General features: G+C 37.2%; 1 protein-coding gene across 1 annotated transcript; it reads left to right on the top strand.

Moving 5' to 3' along the window:
- The first annotated feature begins 1,096 nt into the window (after nucleotides 1–1,096).
- Nucleotides 1,097–23,513, top strand: LOC104506732 (unconventional myosin-VI). Its single transcript, XM_010147783.1, has 13 exons — nucleotides 1,097–1,225; nucleotides 1,369–1,446; nucleotides 2,376–2,505; nucleotides 3,839–3,929; nucleotides 5,182–5,332; nucleotides 6,691–6,899; nucleotides 7,371–7,449; nucleotides 9,782–9,942; nucleotides 13,048–13,077; nucleotides 13,547–13,585; nucleotides 16,942–17,045; nucleotides 18,390–18,521; nucleotides 23,284–23,513. The coding sequence occupies exons 1-13, from the start codon at nucleotides 1,097–1,099 to the stop codon at nucleotides 23,511–23,513; spliced, it is 1,563 nt and encodes a 520-aa protein (XP_010146085.1).
- The last annotated feature ends 690 nt before the right edge of the window (nucleotides 23,514–24,203 follow it).

The raw sequence follows: 24,203 nt of genomic DNA, 5'->3' as shown, positions 1-24,203 counted from the left end.
TTCCTGGCTGAACCCAGTACAATATGCAAAAGACTAGGGGACATCTCCAGGGGAGACCATATATCACGTTCCATTACCTGAAGGGGCTACAAGGAAGCTGGGGGGGACTTTTTACAAGGGCCTGTAGCGACAGGACAAGGGGTAACATTTAAATTGAAAGTGGGGACGTTTATATCAGGAAGAAGTTCTTCCTGGAGAGCGTGGTGAGGCACTGGCACAGTTTGCCCAGAGAAGCTGTGGATGCCCCCTCCCTGGAAGTGTTCAAGGCCAGGCTGGATGAGGGCTTGTGCAACCAGGTAAGGTGTCCCTGCCCATGGCAGGGGGGTTGGAACTAGATGGTCTTTAAGGTCCCTTCCAACCCAAACCATTCTGTGATTCTGTGATAAGGTTAAGTTTAAAGACAGCAACCACAAGTTAAGGTCTATCTTAAAAACTTCGGTGTAAAATCTGTTGATTAGATTATGTAAAGCAGCGGGCAAAAAACTTGCATGGCCTGTGCTGCTTGAAGTAATTTAAGCCTTTTGCTGACTTTGCGTCTGTGCTTTACTGAAAAGTTACTCCTAGTTGCAGCCAAAATGTAGTATCAGTACTGGGGACATGATAAGCTGCTAAAATGTAATTTTATCCAGTACTGCAAGTTCACTAAGTGTTCTAGCACTGCATATGTATTTCATGCTGAATCTGTACCACATCTCACAAGTATAATTTACATGATGGAAATAAAAGCCTGGTTGGGTGTTGTTCAGTTTTGGGGTTTTTTTCCTTTAAAAATGAAAGTATCAATTCTGCTAAATAGAAAAAATATTTAGAAGAAATACTAGAAAAAAGTTCTCTGCATGGTTGGGTGTTACTTATCTCTCAAATAGGGAGAAAACTGTTTGGGATCTTCTCATCGTTCAGTATTAACTTTTTGTGAATGATCACATGATCAAGAAATGTTAGAGGCTGGATCAAGTCCCAGCTGAACTTTGTGATTTAGTCTCTGAAAAGTGTCTCTGAGGCTTATGACATGAACTACTGGTTATCATAAAAATCACTGCTTCATTTGTGTTTTACTGATACCAACTTCTGTGCATGTGCTTCTATGAATCTAGGAATGGTGTCTGTCCTGGATTTGATGCAAGGTGGTTTCCCTTCACGAGCTTCATTTCATGAACTGTATAATATGTACAAGAAATACTTGCCTGAAAAATTGGCTCGATTGGATCCTAGGCTCTTCTGCAAGGTAAGAAGAATTAATTCTTCCACTTTATCATCCAGGACATAAAATGTATTTTTGGGGTTTTTTGTGTGGATTTTTTTAACTTTATTTTGTGGGTTTTTTTTGAAGGAGCCAGAATATAATCCTAAGTGTTTTCTGTATTTCAGGCACTATTTAAAGCCTTAGGACTGAATGAAAATGATTACAAATTTGGGCTAACCAAGGTGTTTTTTAGACCCGGCAAGGTAATGTTTCTCTTGGAGACCATGAATGTGAATCCTAGAATAATTTTGGTTGGAATGGTCCTCTGAAGGTGACATTGCTCAACATGTTGCTAAAAATGTGGCCAACTGAAATAACATTGCCCAGGGATCTTTGTAAATACTGTTCATTTTCTGTGAAAAAAATCAGTATTAATACTGTTATCATTGGTTTTGTAGTCTTGTTACTAATGCTGCTGTACTCCTACTGCAATGTCTCTTTTCCCAGACATTCTACTAGTCACTTAAGATTCATGTTGACTGCTAAAAGACCAAGTCAGAGCAAAGAAAAAATATTTTCTGGTGAAACCTATTTATAGCTGAAATCTCTTCCTGTGATTCTGAGCACTGCATTGCTGCTGTGCAGAGAAAGGTGATGAGCTGTCGTGACCAGAAAGGACAATTATTGTAGTCCCAGAAGAATGTTCTTGCTGTCATAATTACTGAACAGTAGAAGTGCAGCATTTTCAGAAGAGGTTGCCTTTAGTTGCACTCCTACACAAAGGTTAAAAATTGAAAAGTGCTTTCAGGGTTTTTATTTTTTCCCAGATACAGAATTGGAAGTGTCTAGAAGTTGTGGAAGGCCAGAGTAGGTGTTCAGCATGTAGAGAAGCAATTAATTTTTAAAAATTTTGGCATTAAGTGTTTGTAGTGATTAATAAATGGATTATTCAAATGCTGTGTTGCATATCAATTAAACGAAAAAATAAACAATCCCTCCCTTGATAGTCATTTCTGTTATCATTAAAGAATAGTGATGCCGGACATACCTGCTCACTTGAATTACTTGAAAGCTGGTATAATGATGGCATGCAGTTTACATTTAAAATAATCTACCTTTTTAACTCAACATGCTCTTAAATAATAATGTCTAGCACTCTGTGTTCTCCTAGTTTATAGAACTTCTTATTTAGTTTGCAGAGTTTGATCAGATAATGAAGTCTGATCCAGATCACTTAGCAGAGCTGGTGAAACGAGTGAATCGCTGGCTGATCTGCAGTCGTTGGAAAAAAGTTCAGTGGTGTTCTCTCTCCGTGATTAAATGTACGTATTTCATGTGTTATTAAATAAAATTGTTTAAAAATATAGCAAAGCGATTATTACCACCTTAAAATGTGGAGCAGGACGTGCTTAGCAGATGATTACGTACTAACGTCTGAGTGATCGCTTTCAAGGTTGGTGAGATTCTCTTGTGCTTTATGTTAGGTACGTATAGGGGGGCTTAAAGCAGAGGTTTTTGAAGGTGGGACATATAGCACACACCAGCCTCCAGTGTCCAGTCTGCTTGGGTGCTTATTGAAGCCTGGGTAAACGCTGGCACTGAAATAACTAGCTATCACAGGTCTTGCAGGGAAGAGACTTCTACCCCAGCAGGAACGAACAGTAGTTCAAGTCTCAGCTGACCATGTGGAGTCATTTGGTTCTGGGAAGTGCCTGCACAAAGGTCATCTCTGGACAGAAACTGCTTGTTAGAAAGTACTGACATGAATTATGGGGCAAATATCTCCATTACTGCTGATCAGAAAATCATAGAATCATAGAAGGGTTTGGGTTAGAAGGGACCTTAAAGACCATCTAGTTCCAACCCCCCTGCCATGGGCAGGGACACCTTCCACTAGACCAGGTTGCTCAAAGCCTCATCCAGCCTGGCCTTGAAGACAGCCAGGGATGAGTGCCTGTCATTACTGATGGCCAGTTTCCAAGTGCTTGGCCTGCCCAGTGTACTGTGCAGAGTAGGAGTGAGGTGGTGTGGAACAGAGATTGGTGGTTGTGGGGTGCTTCAGTGAAGATGTCTGGGAGATGGGGAAAGATCTTCTGCAGAATGTCAGGGATCTGTAATAACACGGAGGGTAGAAAGTATATGTTAAGATGGGGGTGACTCATGCCTTATGGCTGCACATTTGGGCCAGCACAGTTTGTTGCATCTACGTCTGTCGCTGATTGGCTGTTATTTGTTGTTGTTTATACTGGGGCAAACAGGATTTGAGAGTTCTTATCATACAGGTTTCAGACATCAGAAATTGTAACCCTAAAATCATGGTTTTGACCTAGAAATTTATGCTGTTTGTTTAGCTGAGCATTTCCTGCTTGTTAGGACCAGTGACTTCATGCTAAGCTTGCTGATGTCCGTGAATCTGGAGCGTGGTGGTGGGGTGTGCACACTTAATTCTTCCTGTTTGTTTTGGACAGGAGGCAGTATACCTAGCTCAGGATTGTGAATTCTGTCCTCTGCTGTGTTTTAAGTGTGGTTCTGGTATAGATGGAGCTCTCAGGCACATGTAGTCTACATATGGTTTTCAGCCATAAACTGTGTGATACAGGAGTCGTGTTAACTTGTACATACCATTGAGACTCAGTGTCTTCTGTTTGTTTGCAGTGAAAAATAAGATAAAATATCGAGCCAGTGCCTGCATTAAAATACAAAAGACTGTTCGTATGTGGCTTTGCAAGAGAAAGCATAAACCACGGTAAGAGGATACTCCTTGGTTGAAGAAAATTGCGGGTTTTTAAAATATTTTCTTGTGAATGTAAAGAGGAGATTTACTATGCTTTAGCATCATTCTATGGCTTCAGATGTATCGAGTTAAGAACGACTGGAAGAGACTTTTGAGAAGTGCCATGTCGCTCCTCTCTTTCCCAAGGATGAATAGTCTAAATCTGAACTTTTCCTAAGAGATGTTTATTTACCTTATAAAATCCTTGAGTTATAACCTAGTTATTAGAAATCCTTCGTTAAGTCTCTCAAAATGAAATTTAAGCTCATTAATTTGTGTCCTTCACTCATTTGCACCTTTCGTTATTGGCCCCCTTTCTTTTCTATCTTAAAAATAAATGTGTGTTCTGCCTGTCTTGTCTCCTCTTGAAATTAAACAATTCCATTAGCTTTAATATGGCTGTATGGAATACTGATGGAAAAAAATGCTTTGGCCATTAATCTCTGCTGACACCTTTTTGTTCTTTGATAGAGATCCAACTCTCTCTACTTTTAATAGTGGGGTTCTTATAAAACATTTTCTTTTACACATTTTGATGATTATGTTTCATTTTGTACCTTGGCATTTCTGAGAATGTCCCTATATTTTTAAGCTGTTCTGTACTCATCTTTAATGATTTGATTTTGTTTCTGCTTTTTGTGTGTTGCTTTCCTGAATCCCAGTTCAGTGATTTCTTTCTAGGAAGACTGTCTCTGCGGAGTTGGAACTTGCATGTGTGGCCTTCAGTACTGGTTCCTTAAGAAACTCAAAGTTTTCCTGCGCTCTTCTTTTTAAAAAAAAAAACAAAAAACAACAAAAAACCACAAAAAACTGTGGGGTGTAATGACTGGGTTCTCTGCTGTGTATTTGGTTTATCTGCTTTGGTCCCATTATTGCTCTTTGGGTATGTTGCCAAACTCAACCTTTAATCCACTCCAGTCAAAATCCTCTAGTGGATACTAATGATTTGTTATTAAAAAAATACCCACCAACAAAACATATTAATTCTCAAAATCACATTTTTCCATTTTGAGTCACCGTATGCTAATCAGTGTTAATTGTGGTCCCAAAAGGCTCCATTGCTTAATTATTTAATGCGATAATGTTCGAATTTCAGAAAGAGAGGGTGAATTTTAACTCATCTCCCCAATCTACCTCTTTAACCTGAGTGATTAGTGGTGGTTTTAAAAATATGTAAGCTTGTATCAACATTTCCAGATGCAAATAAACTGTCTTACCCTCACAGAATTGATGGCCTGATAAAAGTGCGTACGCTGAAGAAGAGACTTGATAAATTTAATGAAGTAGTAAGTGCTCTGAAGGAGGGGAAGGCAGAGACAAGCAAGCAGGTCAAGGAGCTGGAATATTCTATTGATGCTTCAATGACCAAAATTAAGGTATTGTAATAATCAGAGAAATAGTTTCTTATTACTGGAATCTTAAAAAAAAAAAAAAAATCTGAAGTAGAAGGGCAATATATTTTTCTTAATAGAAAAGACATTTTAATGTAGAGGTCTTTTCAGAGGCACTGGGTAAATCCTGTTTAAAATTATTTGTGAATGTCACTGAAGTGAATCCTGAAACTAGGTGCATACACGTGGACTTTGCTACTATCATGTGCGTGTCAAAATTGCCGCTGGAGAATTTAAAGCAAAATACCATGCTGAAATTGTGAGACAAGTGTTGTTAATTAATCTGCTTGTTGCTTTTAGTATTGGAAGAATACATATTAGCAACGTTTTAAATTGATCATGGCTGAAATGTACAAGCATTTGTCACAGTGTGAAGAGATTTATATTCCAGTTATGAATCTTTTTCAGACTTGGTAGTAAAGAGGATTCAGCTTGCTGATCATGCTTCAGGGTCTGCAGTTCTCATTTTCTTACTACAAATGTACACAGACAGGATGAAAGCATGTTGGGATTTATTAATGAAAGAAAAAAATTAATGTGGGGATTTTTTTGTTTCATGCGATGTTACAGCTTTCTTACTGATACATCTTAAGATTTTTCTATTTAAAATCACGGTTGAAAAGGTGATAGAGTTAACCTGTCAACTTAGACTTCTCTTTTCTAATAAAAAAAAAAGGTAATTTGATGATCGTCATGACACGCCCTCGGAAGAAGTCAGCAAACACACATTGTGGTTTCATTATTACACCGTATATGTAAATTGAAAAATGAGATTAAGTTGTAGCTATCAGTAAGGTTTAAAAAACATATGGAGCAAAGACTATTGTTTTAGGTATTTTCAACCTGTTATTTTCTACTAATACCTTTCTAAAAGAAGTTAGTCATGGTCCAGTACTACTTCTGAGTGCTAGCACGCATATTAGAAGAAACTGTTGGGTGCAGAAGGCAGAGCTGTAACCAACCACTATAGGAGCTAAGAACATGACACAAACGGGATAACGCGAGTCCCTTAGTTTTCATCTTAGCATGGTAAGAATTAATGACTGTTGCTTAAAACTGCAAGACTGAGAAACTGAAGGCATGTTTGAAAGAGGTCATGTTTAATTTCAGTGATAACATGGAAATTACTTGGTGTGGCTTTATATGAGAGAAGATAGTAATGGATCCCCAGGTTTTTAGGAAGGGGAGGATGTGCTCAAGTTCCCACTCCCTGAAGTATATATATAATTTAATTGTACTGCTCAATGCTCTCATTTCGCTTAATATTTTTTCAATATGCATTTTTTAAAAGTGAAGTACAAATGTTAAGGCACATAATCCCCTCTTATTATTTCATTTTGCAGACCACTATAATGACTAGGGAACAGATACAGAAAGAATATGACGCTCTGGTTAGAATCTCGGAGCAGCTTCTGAGTGCACTGCAAAAGAAGAAACAGCAAGAGGAGGAAGCAGAGAGGCTACAACGCATCCAGGAGGAGATGGAAAAAGAAAGAAAGAGGCGTGAAGAGGAAGAACGGCGACGAAGGAAGGAAGAGGAGGAAAGACGTCTGTGAGTCTTTTAAGTTGCTGCGTATAGAATGAGAAGAAAGTAGGAAAAGCATGTTAATGAGGTCATTTTTAATACTCCCATGCTTGAAAACAGTCACTTGGATTGTACTCCGGGAGTGCTATGCAGTGTTAAAACATTTCCTTTCCCAGTGATTTATATGGTAAGGGTAGTCAGAATAGAGTATTCAAGAAATTACATGATGCAGCTGGACTTGGAAAGTTTCCTGACTTTACATGTAGTGGCCTGTCATCAGGACTATACTGACTTCTGGATCACCATTCAGTTTTGTGGAAGATACTTTTGTATCTCTCAGAATCGTAGAATCATAGAATAGTTTAGGTTGGAAGGGACCTTAAAGACCATCTAGTTCCAACCCCCCTGCCATGGGCAGGGACACCTTCCACTAGAGGTTCTTTTGTTTGCTTGTATCATAATAACATGTTTTCATTTTCTCCTTCTTTTTTATAATAGGAAATCTGAGATTGAGGCAAAGAGAAAGCAGGAAGAGGAAGAAAGGAAAAAGAGGGAAGAGGAAGAAAAGCGTATTCAGGTTAATGTTTCAGCTATATGGGGAATTTTTGGCTGTTTTTTTGTTATTGTTGGGTTTGGAGTGTGGTTTATTTTTTGAAAACTTTTTTCAAAGCTTAGTTTCTCCACTGAGTCTTAATGTCTTCATTTTATAAATGAATGTCTCACTAAGTCAGAAACCGTGATTAGGGCATCCCAAGACAGATCACCTATTTCTAGTCTACATGCAAGTTCAGGTCTTCTGACTAGGTGCATTTGTTTTTAAAAGGTTTTTAAAGTTATTTTAAAGTTAAAAACATACAACACTGTAGAGCCCTAGTTTAGCCTTTGAAGTTTTTGCAGATGTTCCATGTCAGGCCAGTTTGGCACTCTTTTAGTAGGTCACATCTGGACTCAGCCTGTGTCATGTACCAGCTTAGTTGTAAACACTTTCAGAATATTGGTAATAATGAGACGATACAGGACTGTCTGTAGTAACCCTTTTGACAACACTCATGTAGAATAAATACATGCTGTTCAAACCCTACTCTCCCACCCCTTTCCCCTTGATTCCTGACACTTCTTACTGATCCCATCATGAACTCTCACTCTTAGGCCCTTATACCCTTGTTTTGCTCTTGTCTCATAGGTTGCCTGGAGGCAAAAAGCTTCTCTGTAGGGCAGTTGTAGCAAGCACAGAGCCATAGCCACTGATATTTACAGACTCTTAAGCCCTGCCCATGATTAATGAGAAGCAGAATTTTTCTCCTGTATCTTGTTATCCCTGGAGTTAGCCTAGCATTGCTTATCCTCCTTGTGTCTGCATACTCATTTCTATCACCTCATCCTCGTTCTAAACAAGACACTGGAACTAACAGAGAAAATATAGCCTAACGATGAAAAATGAATCCTTCCTCTGTGATTGGGTCTGGCACCTGTATCAGAATAGTAAGTGCTACCAGCTTGCAGAAGTTAAACATAAAAAGGCTAAGCTGCTAGTCTCTAAATCATTGCTTGCATATCATTGCTTGGAGATCATTGCAGATGTACCTAGTGTTTTGTGAGAAACTCATAGGATAATTTCCCATTCAGGGACAGTTTAAATGGGCTAAACTTTGTTCACTGAGGATGCAAGATGGCCTGTTAGCAGAAGGGTTAAAAACTTAGTCTGGGAGCACTATGAGCATCTCTAGAGATTGTCTTTATGTTTCTGTGTTTCTGAGATGTAGATACCTGCAATGCAGAACATAATTTAAACTTTTACTTAGAAATACTGCATTCGTATCCAAGCAGGTACGTAATCCAGTAGAGTGTTTCTTTCTAACACATATCGTTAATTATTCATTATCTTCATAACCACTCCTTCTGGTAGTTGCTACTATCAGCTAATCTAAAATGGGATTCATAGTGTAAAGTCACTGGTGTTGCTGCACTGCTTTAGTAGTGCAAACTCACGATGATGAGTGGGAATTGACTTTGCCTCCTTTGTTGACTTTGGCACACCAAGAAAGGCACTCCTCAGACTTGGCATGTATGACTTATAGAAGTATAAATTGGATGGTCACATTTTGCTTACTGTGTATGCAAGGCCCTTTGTTAAATAATGATGGTAAACTGGAATTACAGTTTTGCGCTGCAGAGGCACTATATCTGGATTACTCCTGCATTGTAGCAGGTTGGAATTTTACTATTTGCTTAAATTCAAAGCCAGATCAGGTCCACAGAGGGTTCCAGTGTTTAGTTTCATCCCTTTTCAAAATGAACCATGGGCCTATAGGCAAAGCAATGCCCATGGCAAAGTCCTGTAATGCCAAGTCTAAAATCCAAGAATGGTTTGGGTTGGAAGGGACTTTAAGACCATGTAATTCCAACCCCCCTGCCATGGGCAGGGACACCTTCCACTAGACCAGGTTGCTCAAAGCCTCATCCAGCCTGGCCTTGAACACTTCCAGGCATAGGGCATTCACAGCTTCTCTGGGCATATCAAGGGAGGATTGTGTTATTTCTGTGGAGTAACCATATTGCTCTATCATCTGAGTTTTAAAGACTGTAAAAACTTTTGAAGTCTGATTTTCATAATAGCCGACTAAAAGCTTCATGTGGGTTTTAAATAAGGAATGGCTGATTAGCACTTTAATTTGAAAAGGTAATACAAGTGGTGGATGATCACGATTTCATAAGCTATATGAAAACCAAAATGCAATCTGTAGCTCTTCTGTTTTTCTTAAACTAAATGCTAATGCTGTTACTTTTTCAGGTCTGTAAATTTTTCATGTTTTGAAAGCTATAAATATACTGCTTGGCATATCCTTTGCTTATGTAGCATTTTGGTTTTGATGGGATAAGGTTAAAGGTGTGGTTTTTCTATACAACAGGCTGAAATTGAGGCTCAGCTAGCTAGAGAACGAGAAGAGGAAACCCAGCACCAGGCAGTGCTTGAACAGGAACGTCGTGATCGTGAACTTGCAATGAGAATTGCCCAGAGTGAGGCAGAACTCATCAGTGATGAGGCTCAGCTTGATTTAGGATTGCGCAGGTATGGGGTTAAGTAATTGAATGTCTCTATCTTCCCACCCCATCTTCTTCTTATGCTGATCCCTTTGAGAAGACTACACTCTTGTTGGTTTAGTCTATTTTTATATTAATTAAATGAACCTTTTAAGTCAGATTATTGGAATATTTTTCAAATTAACTCGTGAAATTTGTGAGAAGTAGATTGCCTTTGCTTTAACACTTTCTCCATTTTGTGTCTTGGTATATCAGTAATTTAGTAGGTGCTTGTGGTTATGACTTCAGTCCTCTTTCTCTTTTTGAGTTCTGGCAAGGATGGCAGCCAATTTAAATTATCATTTTGTGACTTATTTAAAATAGCAAATGTAATATCTTCAGTAGTAGGTAGTAATAAAATATAGCCTTTCTGGCACTTGATGCTTCCAGTAGTATTGTGTGAATCTGTGTGTGTTTGTTTTTTAACAAGAAGCCCTGTTTCAGTGCACACATAGCAGTTACTTCTGTGTCCTGACTGGTAGGTTTTTTTAAGTGGAATGAATATATTTAATATAGGTGGGTTTGGAAATTAAATGTTGTCTTAAACATTTTGTTTGATATGTCAAAAGTAATGCTTGGCTTTTGGTATACCGATCCACACTGCCGGCAGAGCAAGAGCTCGTCATGTGTAAGGGGTGATGCCTTAGAAGGAACTTCACAGTTCCAGTAAAAATGGTACTTACTCGTCAAATTGCATAAAGGGACCTGTGAGGATGATCATGTCATTGTTAACTTCATTAGTGCTGGTCTACTCAGTTGTTGTTGAAAGAAGTGCCATAAGAAAATCCCAAGTGTTTCCATGGAATTTCAAGCTCCCAGACATCTTCTCTTTGCTACTCAAGTTTTAACTGGATGAATACTTTTAAAAAAATGATTATATAACTATGTGAGATGGATAGGTGATATTTTTTGTCATGTATAGTACTGATTTTTAGACATTACTTCTGAAATTCATCCTGCTGAAATTACTGTGCTTTTGTGCTCAGTTACACAGCAGCTGTTATATTGTCTCAGATCAGATTTTATCATGCTCAGTTGGATCTCCAGGTGCCTCACAGGCAGCATTCTGGAGATGTCCATGCTTCCCTTGTTTGGATTTTGATGCAATACTTTGTAGGTAAACCGAAAGTCACTCTGGTGTTGCAGCCTGGCAGACTTCTCTTAAATATAAAGGAAAGGAGGCATTTAGACAAGAAGAGCTCAGAGAATTCAGTAACTTTTTTGTCAGTGAAGCTCTAATCTCCACAGGTTTACTTTCTGCTCCTGGGTGATCCTGGTGTCTGTCTTCCTTGTGTAATCCCTGAATGGGTGATGTACTAACCATCCTGGTAGTTATGAGAGCCAGTTTCTCTCTGCTGTGTTGCTAGTGGTATGAGAATGAAGACTTGCTTCTGGATGATTGGAAAGTGCAGAATAATCTGAAGAAGTTAAAATGCAGACGTAAATCCTTTCTTGAACAAGATAATATATAAATCTAGAAAAAAGTAGTAGAGAGATTTTTCTGCTTATATAGCATTTCTTTTTAGCTCATTAGCATTTTTTCCCCTGCTTCTGCAGTCTACTTCAAAGAGTTTTAAGCATGTCCAAAAATTGAAGAAAATTTTTTAACTTCACCTATTTTTTTTGTTTTGTTCAAAATCAAACTAAAACCTTCCCCAGACCCCAGTATCTTCTACTGAAACTCAAGGGTAGATTTCCATGTAGCTGCCAGAATCGTCTTAAAAGGTAGAAACTGTGGGAATTCTTCTCCGAAATGAAACCTGTTCATTGGTTTGAACAAAACATGTAACTTAATAGTTTAAAGCTGAATTCTCAGCACTTATTTTATCTGATATCAATTAAAATTTTACTAGAGTCTAAGGAATTTACATTCTGCCATCTTCTGGATTAGAGAGTTGCATATGATAAACGGAAATGTATCGCCCCACACTGAATTCATGCGGTATAGTGGTTCTACAGTGTTTTCACAAAATTTTGTAAAAAATTGTTTCATGCTTACATGTTGGCTTGAATAAAAGGGTATATTCCATTGTGTTGTACCACCTGTGGAGTGAAAGTAATAAGAACAAGGTGATTTTAATGTGCCACTTTGAAGGAACTCTTGTATTTTGCTAATTTTTAAGGGATGTGATACTTAAGTGTTGTCATATTTGACAATGAGTAGCCTCTATTTCATTTCTTTTCTCCTCAGTACGTTCCTGCATTCTCCATTAGTTTTCATAGATATTTAAAGATTCATAAATATTAGTAGTTTCTTTGAGAAATATACTCGTTGGCTCCTGTCAAAGAAGAGAAGTTGCTTGTGTTGGCAGTAGATCCAGCATTTTTGTTTGTGCTTATTCTGTGCTGGACCTCTCCTAGCTTCATCCAGTTTTATTTTTTCATCCAGTTTTATTGCCCATCCACAATTTGAAAACTTGTAATAAGGGATTTACTGCACCTTAGGGTAAATTAACTTAGCACTTCAGTAAATAATTAGCTACCTGTTTTCAACTGTGCAATGTTTTTAATTTATGTGCCTTATTGAAATATAGTATGACATTTAGCACCAAAACAAGCTAGCCTCAGGGAAGGTGGTGTGAGTATCTCGGTTTGGTGTGTTGGGGTTGGAGCATTCCAAGTAAGTTCTGTTTCGTAGCATACTCTGTGCTCTGTGTGTGGGTCTTCAGTGTGTCAGTTAGAATCAGTGGCCTTTCACAACTTGCACCTAAAAGCTATCTCTACTGTTCCCAGAGTAGCTGCATGAGGATTGCTGTTCTTTCTTGTAATAAGCTTATCCAGGCATAAAATATGTCAGTAACACATCTCAAAATTGTTGAGTTTGAAAGAAGTGGTAAGTAATGTGGAGAAAGCGTGGAGGAAGCTTTCACTTGTACAATTTTTCCAGGTTATCTCAATTTAACTTTTTAAAAATAACATAACACTCATGATTGAATGAGAAAGATGAAGAAAAAAGGTCTATATAATCCTGTTTCTTAGTTAAAAAAAGAAGATGTGAGAGAGGAGGAATTAAAGACCCACCTTTTCCCAATTCACATGATTAGAAATGTAACTAGGAGTTAGTCTATCTAACATAAATATCTTCTGTTTGCAGAGCCAATGGAACAAAGCTGCAAATGACTGCGTATGGCATTTTTTTTCCATTTGAATGCTCTAATAGAAAGAAAAATAACACTAATTCATTCAAAATAGATTGTTATTGTCCTCATATTTACTAATACCCCACAATAATCTTTATTAGTGTGCATCTGTAAACTTTAAATCAGTTTGTAATACTGTATATCCTCTACTTTGCTTATGTCTGATAAACAGGTTAATAATCTAATATACCTAATAATATCTATTTAAAGATGATTATATAATCAGTGTAAAGTTTTTCACATACCTTCCAATTTTCACTGCCCTGTGTGATTTATTGCTCTTCAGAAAATCAGAACTGTATGTATTAAAATGGAAATTATTTAAAACAAGTAGCCATTTTTTTGTGCCTTTTGAATTAGCTTCAGTTTGGTTGGCAAGAGACTTACCACAGTTATAAAGGCTGGTTTATATTAATACGTTTGGTTTATGCTTACTTATCGATTTTCTTATAGGGAACAAATGGCCACAGAAATGTCAGAAATACTGTCTAGGTAGGTGAGAAGACAACACCAAATGAATCAATCATTTTATAAAAAGAAATCACACATGAAATGGGTTGAATTATTACGGAATGAAAAATGATGGAATCTGGGGTTGGTGGTGGGTTTTTTGGGGTTTTTTTTGTGCTGAGCAGATAAGTAAATTATTTCTTTAAGATGAATTTCCTTTATCACACTTTTTCAGCTGTTTTTTTTCCCTATTATAATTGATTATATATAAAAAATAGTTCACATATCCTGGTATTTTGTGTAATTTTGATAATGTTCCCCAGCTTTCCTCTCTTTTCATCTTTCTTATACTGATAATAGGAAACTAAGCTCCACATCTTTTGAAGGGGGGTTTCTATAGATTCAGCACAGAGTTAATGAGGTTATTTAATGTTAACGTAACTGTTAGTGTTCTTAATAAGAAACTTCTAGTTACAATTTCCTTCAAATACAAGCAGTTTTGAAAATTACCATGTTAAAAGCATAATAAAACCCCTCTTAAGACATGTAAACAAAATCCCCTTCTGAGGTTACTTGAATGCTAATGCAAGGTTTTACGCACAGGGCAGGACAAAAGGAGAATTCAGGTTGAGATCTGAATACAGTTCTACTGTAACCAGCTCATACTAGTTTGTGTCAGAATACTAATTCTCTGTTGAAAAAAACGTTCTCCATATCCATGAGTAATTAAAAAAGTGGTTTGTGCACCGTGAGGACAAAAACAACCTCCTGGAACTTAGATAAGAAGAGAAATTGCTTAGAGTTTTAAAAAAAGTGAATCTGTTGTTAAACAAGATACTCTGCTCCATATATATAGTCTGAAGATGATCTGTCTCGCATGATTGATGTTTTCTCTAGTTGTAGCATTGATAATTAAGAATGCAGCTGTTAACTAGGTTTGGTTTTTGCAGTGGCATGTTAAGAATAGGGATAAACATAGTTGTGTGTAATTAAGTTAACTTGTGAATTTGGATGGCTAGGCTGTTCTGCATATATTGACGTCGTTCCAGTGATGATGGCCAATTCTTAATGTGCAAAAAAGTCACAGAACTGTGGGGCAAAAATCAGAAGCTCTGTGTTTAGGTTGAATTCAAAATGCAATACTACTTACTGCAGGCTTCTTTAACTGATTTTTATTTTTTTTCACTTCTCGTATACTGGAAACTTTTGACTAGACACTGATTTTTTTTTTTTTTTAAAGTCTGAAAATACTGTTTATGATACATAACTGTCAGATTGAGTGGTGAAGACTGATTCTCAAGTATGAGACTTTTCTTACTGCCAGACTGTTATGCTTAAAGTCATGTAGAAAATAAGAGAGTGATCTGCAGAGTAGTGCTGTAATGGAAAGGCTAAGCCATTCAATTGGATTAGCATTCTTAAAGATTACTAGTTTAACGAGAGATTTTACAGCCTAGTTCTGCTGCTCTAAATTGTGTAGCAAACTCTTAGAGTGGTGGGTAGTGTTGCTAAATAAGGAAAATCCTTAGGATTTGTCAAATTACGTTCAAGAAGTTTAGACGCTGGGCAGCGGAAATTACTTTCAGCAGCAATCCTTTAATGTCCTACTGGTATGCCAATAAAACAAACCATTAAAATATATATTTTGAAGGAGACACTGTCTAATGATTTCTTTTACACTTACGAGTAGTGCTAAGGGTGAGGAGAAGTTCCTGTCCCTCAGCTATTTACTGATGAAAAGTCAGAGGTAATTTTTTATGTCAGGCTTCTCACATACCATAACTGGAAGCTGTGTGTTGGCTCAGATTAGTAGTATGAGTAGCCATCATTAAGGTGATGCTGCAATAAACAGTAAGGTTCTGCAGTTTTAATTACGTTTGAAGAGATGGCTCAGTTGCATTAAGAAGAGCATTTGGTTAAACAGATTGCTTTATTCCATGAAACAGAAGTAAATTGCCTTTGTTATCTCTGCTTTCAGAACTGCTTTATCTACATAGAAAAGTTTTTCACAGAAAATGTATTTATAACCTATTAAACAAAACAGGAAAAATAAACAACATAAAGTATCATAGTCCCATGTGAGACCTTTATAGAAAAATAAACTTTAAAATAATAGTCACTGGATTATAAATACTGTAATGATGTAACAGTCCCACGAAGATACTGCTGACAGACTTTCACTGAAAAAGCCCGCTTTCTTCTTCTGTTTTTCTCTCCTGTGTGTTTCTAATGTGACATGTTGCATCAAGTATTTTGCTACCCTGTTAGAGTTCTAGTTTCTTCTGAACAAATCCTCTCAGATCCCGAAAGATAATTCAGTTTGCCTCATGTTGTCAGTTATGGGCATTAGCAGAGGTTGGTAAAATCACATGTTGTCTGTTCTTCAGTTCATTGGTGTATAGAAAATATTCTGTTCGTCACTGAATGTTGGAGTATTTTCAACTCAGTTTATATCCAGATAATCCACGGGAAGTTTGCCGTTCCTAAGGGAGAGTTCTTACACTGGTTTTAAGAAAAGAAAAAAAAAAAAGAGAGAAAGTATTGTTTTCAGGTTTGTCTTGTGATGTTTTTGTTTCATGGGTAAACATACATACTGTTAAAGCTGAGATTTTAGTAAAAATTTCTCACTTGCATTTGCTGTTGCATACTACCTGCTTGACAAATACCATTAGCCTTTAAAAAACACTGTTTCTGGATGAGTCATCTTACAGTGGTCAGCCTTTCTTCTGAGAGTGGTCTTTTTTTCCTTGCTATGTCTTAATGATTTCCCTCCCCTCTCTGGAATAAATATTGCTGTTCATGGACAGCTACTTTACAAATAATACAGGATTAATTTGATTTCTTCTCTCAAATTAGACTTTTGTCAAAGGTGTGGAATATTTTCTGTAGTCCTGGAACAAGGATTTTGTCCAAATCCAGTTTTAAACAGCAGAGGAAATACTTCTTCTCACTTCTCCTTGTCTGCTGCAGAAATCTTTTTCCTCAGATGTTTTTCAAATGTAACTAAAAATGTATGGCCACTCTTTGTTATCTGTATTCTGCATCTTGACTAGTACCAGGAAAAATGTACATCAGCATGGGGTGAGGTACACATAAATAGAACATGCATCTTTTCACCCCTAAGCCTAGCTGTCAGTGACAATTCCTTTCCGTCTCTAGGCAGCTGATCAGGTGAGTGTATGATTTTGGAGATGAAAGATGCTTTCACTTTTTCCAAATCATTTGAACATCTTGAAAATAATATGGTATTTTGCCTTTGAATTCAGCCCCTCTGCTGCTGATTTTCACTGTAATAAGCATGCTGCTGTGTTGATCGTGAGATCTGTTCCTCCTATTGTAACAACTCCTGTTTCATACTTAAAAAAATAGCTATATATATATATCTTTAATAATTGTAGGAGTCCTTCAGTTCAAGCCACGAAAGCTGCTGCTGGTACTAAGAAGCATGATCTCAGTAAGTGGAAGTATGCAGAACTTCGCGATACAATCAATACATCCTGTGGTAAGTTGTTCTTTTTTTCTGATTTGAGAAAGAAGTAAAGCTGTAGTAGTATGAAAAGTGTTACTTTCTTCCGGTGACAAAGGTAAAAATTTGCTCATGAATTTATTCAGGGTTAAATGAATGTCAGATTAATTTTTAAAAGGTTCTATTACCCCAAAGAGAACAGCAAAGTAAGCTATTTCCATACTGAGGGAACACAGTTTCTGCTGTTGACTGATTATATATTTATGACGTTAAACAGCTTGGACCATAAAATACATGTCATAGGTTCTTAATTAAATTGTCTCAGTTTTATGTATTTCCACAATGGAAATAATACTTACTGTGCTTTACCTAGAATTTGCATTCTAAGAACTCTTTTGCTATCACTTCCGGCTGTCAGCCAATCAGAAAAAAGCAAATATGTCATGTAAAGCACAGTGTAAAACATTTTCTGTCTTAGATGTTCACATTATTCTTTAATTTTGAAAATGTGTAACTTCATTTGGGAAGCTCACACTTGTGACATGAATTGCTTTTCCCTCAGTGTTATGAAAATAGAACCAGATAAGAATTATCACTTTATTAAATATTACTGTTTCTTCCTGCTTCTGACTGAAAGCAGTTAGTTAATTTATGAGTTTAAGATAATTCAGAATTTCTCCCTGCATGTAGAAATTGGAAACAAACCCATTCTCTCTATTTGTATTTAAAACCCAAAGTTAGCTCCAAATCCTCACTGTGTCTCTATTGTTTTTACCTCCACAAGACTGGAGGAATGTTTTCAGCAGAACAGGTGGTGCAGTGATACATGGTGCTAATGTATGTTCATCCCTGGTGAAGCCAGTTTGGATACTTGTAGGTGACTAATGAGAAAGCCTTGCAATCATTCAGTCTCTCAGTATCATGAAATTCAGTAGAATTAATATGTAGTTAATAAAGGGAAAAAAGAACCTAGATCTGAGCAGTCAAATATCTGATTTTTTCACTTGTGGAAAAAAAGTTCAGCAGTGAAATTTAATCTGTTTCTGTACTGCTTGGCTTGGGATAATGTCAACAAACAAATTTAGCAAAGTGAAAATTTAATTTGTAGCATTTCACTGTGTCAAATCTTGCAGCAGAATAGCCACTTTGGGGATTGCTATTCCTCTGAAGGAGAAAAACTTTCTGAGCAATAAAATACAGGCCCTGTTGCTGCGAAGAATGGGATCAGATCATGTCATATCATGTCATCTTGTGTTGTATTATATTATCTTGTGTTACAATGTGATCTGGAATTATTTACCTACCAATTTAGACAAGACTTTAGTAAATAATTTTTATTATTTTTCTCACCCATCCCTTCCTTCCGCATTTTTGAGACAGATATTGAACTGTTGGCAGCTTGCAGAGAAGAGTTTCACAGAAGGCTAAAGGTGTATCATGCTTGGAAATCCAAGAATAAGAAACGGAACGCGGAAGCAGAACAGCGTGCTCCCAAATCAGTCACAGACTATGGTGAGGAGACATAACCTTGTGTTGACAATTGTGGTGACAGTATTCTAAAGAAAACATTTCTAGAATGAATTTTGATTTTGCTAGGTTGAAGGAAATTCTTGAGGTTTTTTAGAGTATTTTTATATTGATTAAAGGTAAATATTTTGAAAAGATTGGAACTGGCAAATACTTTGCAGAAGGTAGAATACTTTGAGGAGACCCAGATGACATGTACTGAATAGCTCTCCCTAAATCTTGTTCTCATACCAATTCACATCTGTTTAAAAATGATGGTTGGTTCAGTGTTGCGGTTGCTGGCATTTTTGCTAAATGTGCCTTGTTGTGCTACTTAAGCCTAAGGATGACAATTTTCAGTTCTTAAAACTGTGGTTTGCCTTTTGAGACTTTTGAAACTTTGTTTTTAAGGTTGCTCATACTAGTTTTGACCTCTGTAATTAGAACAGTTGCTTTCTGAGAGTAGTCAGTGATAGTTCAGCGCAGAGAATTATACCTGGGATAGAACAGAGATTCTAAGGATAGGTCGACTGTTCCAGAACTATCAGAGTCGCGTATGATTTTTTTGGTGCTATAAACAAGATCAGGCAGAATTGTGCTCTGTTAGGTAATACACCATTATATTTAGGGTCCAGACAAAACAAGTGTTGATGATAAGAGGGGTTTTTTCCTCATGCTTTTATCCTTTCTTAAGATACAGATAAATAGACAAGAGATGTAGATGCTCTTAAAAGGTGCTAATCATTTCCTTTTCACGTTACTGTTTCAGGTTACATTCTTTTTTTAAAAATTCTATGAGTGTTGATATTGCAGTTTTTGATTATGGGACGACAAGTTCTGCATAGTCCCTACTTTCTCATTAAACTGTCATTCCGCTGATTTCACAGATGAGTATTTATTGTCAAAGCAGTGCACTGATGAGAACAGGTGATTGCCTTTGAAATTCAATAACAAGGTGCGGGAGTTCCTGTGTCTAACACTGCTGGACATGAAAATTAGGTGCTCGGTTTCTGGAGTGATATTTACAGAATGGATTGTTACTCTTCCCCTCTCTCCTCAAGTCCAGCTATATATGTTATAAAGGGAATCTAAGATATGGACAGAATTCCAGGAAATTGATATAATAATTTGGTCAGATCTTTCCTGCTGTCTTCTGGTTCTAGGACACTGGGGATACAGGTGCCCTACTTAGTCTCAGTGATAATCCTTACACAAAGGTGTCTCCTTCTCCCTGGTTCATTTACTGAGTTAGACATTGCTTGAGCATTACCAGAGAATGAGCTTTTCAGGGAACTTTGGTACAGTTATATGGCAGGTGAAGTCTTGGACCCCTGGAAAAGGTATTCTCCAAGAACAGGTCCTTGTGGCCATGCCTAGTAGTGTGGGTTTGAGTGCTTAAGAAAGCTCATGACAGAAACAGCAGGAAAAGGAATTTGAAGCACTTCAGCAAAGTGGTAAGTTTTGCTCTTGAGCTCGCAAATTCTGTCTGGAGCTAAATGAGTAAAATAAATATTCATGCACAGTATTGCTGATGGGAAGTATCAAAGAGCAGAAAACCTTTGGATTTGTGCAAATAAAGCTTGGAATATTCATGATCCCATCACATTTAGTTAGACCTGTAGAGCATTCTTTTCAGTGCTTTTTTTCATTGCGGTTTTTTACTTTTCTGGACACATGGCTTCGTATTTCTGAAGAAAAGCGAGAATGTTGCAGTTCAGAAGAAAGTCATTGGTAGTGGCCTTGAGAGACTCCTCTTAATGTCAGAAGTAATTCTCTCTAGTGCAAATACTTACACTACATGGGCATTTCATGTCTATGTATTGTAATGATCCGAGAAGGCAGTAAGAGCAACTCTGATTTCTTAGATGTTTAAGCCGAAAGTCTTCTGGGTGTCAGTGGATGTGTGCTTCAAATGATGTAGCTTATTCTTTCCATCTTTTTACTGGTGTGATATAATTTTACAGGTATCCTTTAATTAAAATTTGTACATTCAGTATAGAAGCTAAACACTGGTTTGTGTATTATTATTGGACTTGGCAGATTTGTTATTAGTAGGGGTCTGGAAATTTTTTTCCCAGCAGAAATGTCAAAACTTAAAAATACTGCAGGAATTAATTAACAGATTTCTTACAGCAATCTGTGTGTAGCAAGTACACAACTGAGATTTTGTAACAGGCATCGCAAATCATTGAAGTAATCGATTGCAAAATTAAATCCTGATGAAAGTAGAAGCAGTTGGAAATCTATGAAACCAGAGGAAAGGAGACATTCTATATATGTCAGTGAGCAGATGATGAATAGAAACACTTAGCTCAGCGTCTGTGTTTATTTTGTAACTAGGATTTCCATTTGTCTGTCATCAGCACTGGTGAAAAATACTGAGGTAATGAAACTATAACTTGTACTGGAGCAGCACTTTTATGTTTTGTTCAATGTGTAATATTTGTTCACAGATTTTGCACCATTTTTGAGCAACTCACGTAAGTGGGGAGATGGTTATTTAAGCTAACTTTAAAGAATAGGAACACTTGAGAGCGCTGTACTAACAGTAATTAATCCAGGGTTTTGCTACACGTGTACCTAGGATTTAATTGATCAAAAAAAATGTCTCTTTTACAATTTGGCAATGTTATTCAACTGATGGGAATTACATGTTACTGTAGTAATTTAGGAATGTAATTTACTGCTTATCTTCATGAGATCCTGCCTATTTGAGCAGTTATGGGAAGGGGATGAAATAACCTTTTGATGCAGATTATTTCAAGGTATAATCTCCTTCTTCGACAGCCCCCCTCCCCCCCTTTTTTTTTACACACACAGAGAAATATCATGCTTGTTCTAACATTTTTTACTGTCTGAACATGGCGTTTTATTGTAGCAAAACTCTGGAATCAACTTAATGTAACAACTGTTTTCCTAGCACACCAACTAACATTGAGGTGATGGTTTCTTTCGAGTCAAGAACTACAGTTCCATAGCACTGAAAAGTAGAGGCTGTACTGTCCACTTAGTGTTCCTGTGCTGTAGATTTCCTCTTGGATTTAGGTATGCATAGGGGTGGAAATAAGCCTTAGCTAGTGCCACTGCAGTGCAAAAAGTGTTTTGACAAAGCTAAAGTACTCGTCTGCTGTGATAGATATTTAGACAAGTTGCAGAAAACTGAATTTCCTATAAACTGTAGACTATCTCTCCCTGTAAAATACATACTTTATCAGAGCTGATGTATAAAATACATATAGCATTCACCTACTAAAATCTGTTTTGTTTTTCTTCTCTTTGTTTATATAGACATGGAAAAAAAATTGTGGGGTATGATTTGTATAGTACATATATATATACACACATACATATTTTTTTAAAGATTCTGTTCTTTACATTTATCATAGAATCACAGAATGGTTTGGGTTGGAAGGGACCTTAAAGACCATCTAGTTCCAACCCCCCTGCCATGGGCAGGGACACCTTCCACTAGAAACGATTTAGAATTCTAAATTCTATTTAGAAAAAATATTTTTGCTTGAATCTAGGTGCACTTACTAATCTTGTCAATAACTGAAAATACATTATTATAAGTGATGGGCATTTTTCATTTTATCAAATTTCAGATCAAAAATTAGTTTTGCTACTTCACAGACAATGGACAAAGAAGAAATTCACTTTTAATTATTCCCTTTATGCTGAAACACGGAACTGTTACTAATGATTTGCTTTAATAGAGGTGGCATAGAGTCACATTCAGGATTTCTTAAACAGGGTGTTTGTAACAATGCTATTGTAAACCGCTAAAATGAGATCAGTAACAAACTTTTGCAGGAGGCAGGCACTGAAGGAAAGGAACTTTCTTTGTAAGAGCATTTACTGTTTAAAACTGCTTCTGATGGTGTATGCCTAACGTTAAGAAGGTTGATCAGTTGCTGAGTTAACACAGGGAGTATTTGCTTTCGTTCAAAGAAAGTTTCTCTCCGAAGTTGGAAATGTGTGGGACTCGAAGGGATTCCAAAAATGCCTGTGAGAAATATTGACCAAAAGTATAAATGAAGCTTTAAGAGATTTCGTACAACTTTCTCTGCCAGAAGTTTTGTCTGGTGATCTTAATGGTCTGAAATAAACAATTTCTTTTAGAAAGAAAGCAGCCGGAGAGTAGTTCTAAGGCTGCAGTGTAGTACACAGAAATCTAGGCAGAATGTGTGGTGGCAGTTTGGTAATGAGCGGTACTTGTTGTCCACATTTCTGTTAACAAACCGGTCATTTCTAACAGCATTACACACCCTGTTAACGTTGGCTGTCAACAACCTTCAGGTGGTGCTTTGTATTTTTGTGACTGAAAATGCTTCTTTGCACTGTGACCTTGTTTTGCAAAGAGATGGACTGAGCTCCAGCACTTACTGATTCATGTTTCTGGTTGGTAAGAAATTTTACCTGGGAAGTTTACCTTAAATATCGATATAAAGCAGAGTGGGTTATTTTACTCACTTTGTTTTGTCTAAGCGTACCTAAAGAGCAACATGAGCCTTTCCTCACCGGCGTTGTAGGTGTAGTGATGAAAAGAATGCACATTATTTGGGATGGCAATACTTTTTCAGGTTTCATGAGACTTCAGATGACCTTGTATTCCCAGAGAATCTCTCAGGTTCTGTGGGATTGGTTTGTTTTGGGGGTTTGGTTGGTTGGTTTTTACTTTGCCGATTAATCAAACAGGTCATAACACGGCTTTCTTGTTTTCTGTTTTTGTGTTTGCTTGTATTTGGGGTTATTTTTGGTCTGATAGCTCAACAGAACCCAACGACCCAGCTACCAGCCAGACAGCAAGAGATTGAAATAAACAGGCAGCAGCGTTATTTCCGCATTCCCTTCATCCGGCCTGCGGACCAATACAAAGATCCCCAGAACAAGAAGAAGGGTTGGTGGTACGCACATTTTGATGGGCCGTGGATTGCTCGGCAGATGGAGCTTCATCCTGACAAGGCACCCATTCTCCTTGTGGCAGGTTGGTACTGACGACAAAATTCAAATGTTGAAAAGGTTCAGCCTTGATAACTTACTGTAGAAAAAGAGGATGAGGATACAAGTTTCCAGACTTGTACCATCTTTTTTTATCATCAGCAGTTCTTGTTTGGGCAGAAGTTGAAGATTTGGGACTGCTGTTGATGGTAGCGGTGTCACTGGTCACGTGTTTTGTGTCTACATGTACTTTAATGTGGGAGATCATAGAGTGGGAATCTAAATAGAAATGGTTTTATTAAGTGTCCACAGATTATTCACTAAGCTGGAGACAGCTGGGAAATTTTTCTGGGAAAGTTCTACTCATCGTTGTATTGGGAGTTAGCACAAAACCAATTTGTGCCTATGATACGTTGTCTTTTTGTAGTGTGCTGATAATAGCAAGCATACTTTTACCATATTTATGCTACCTACTATGGGAGAGTAGCTTTTTAATCTTAAACATTTGCAATAAAAGCTGAATGTGGGAGTGAATAGGCAGAGATTTATCTGGTAATGAAATGTATCCTCCTTTTCTGGAGGATAATGAAAGAGGGAGAATACACTGAAGAAATGCTGTTTACAGTTCTGAGTTTTTGTATTTAACTTGGGGACTGAGGAAAGGGCCATAACCAGTCTGTTAAGTTTCAAAATGATGTTCCTTGGTTTTCTGCTTATTATTTTGTCGTGGTTAACTCCAGCTAGCAA

Source organism: Eurypyga helias, unplaced genomic scaffold (genome assembly GCF_000690775.1).
Source record: "Eurypyga helias isolate BGI_N326 unplaced genomic scaffold, ASM69077v1 scaffold23662, whole genome shotgun sequence".
Lineage (NCBI taxonomy): Eukaryota > Metazoa > Chordata > Aves > Eurypygiformes > Eurypygidae > Eurypyga > Eurypyga helias.
This window is presented reverse-complemented; position numbering and strand designations above follow the sequence as displayed.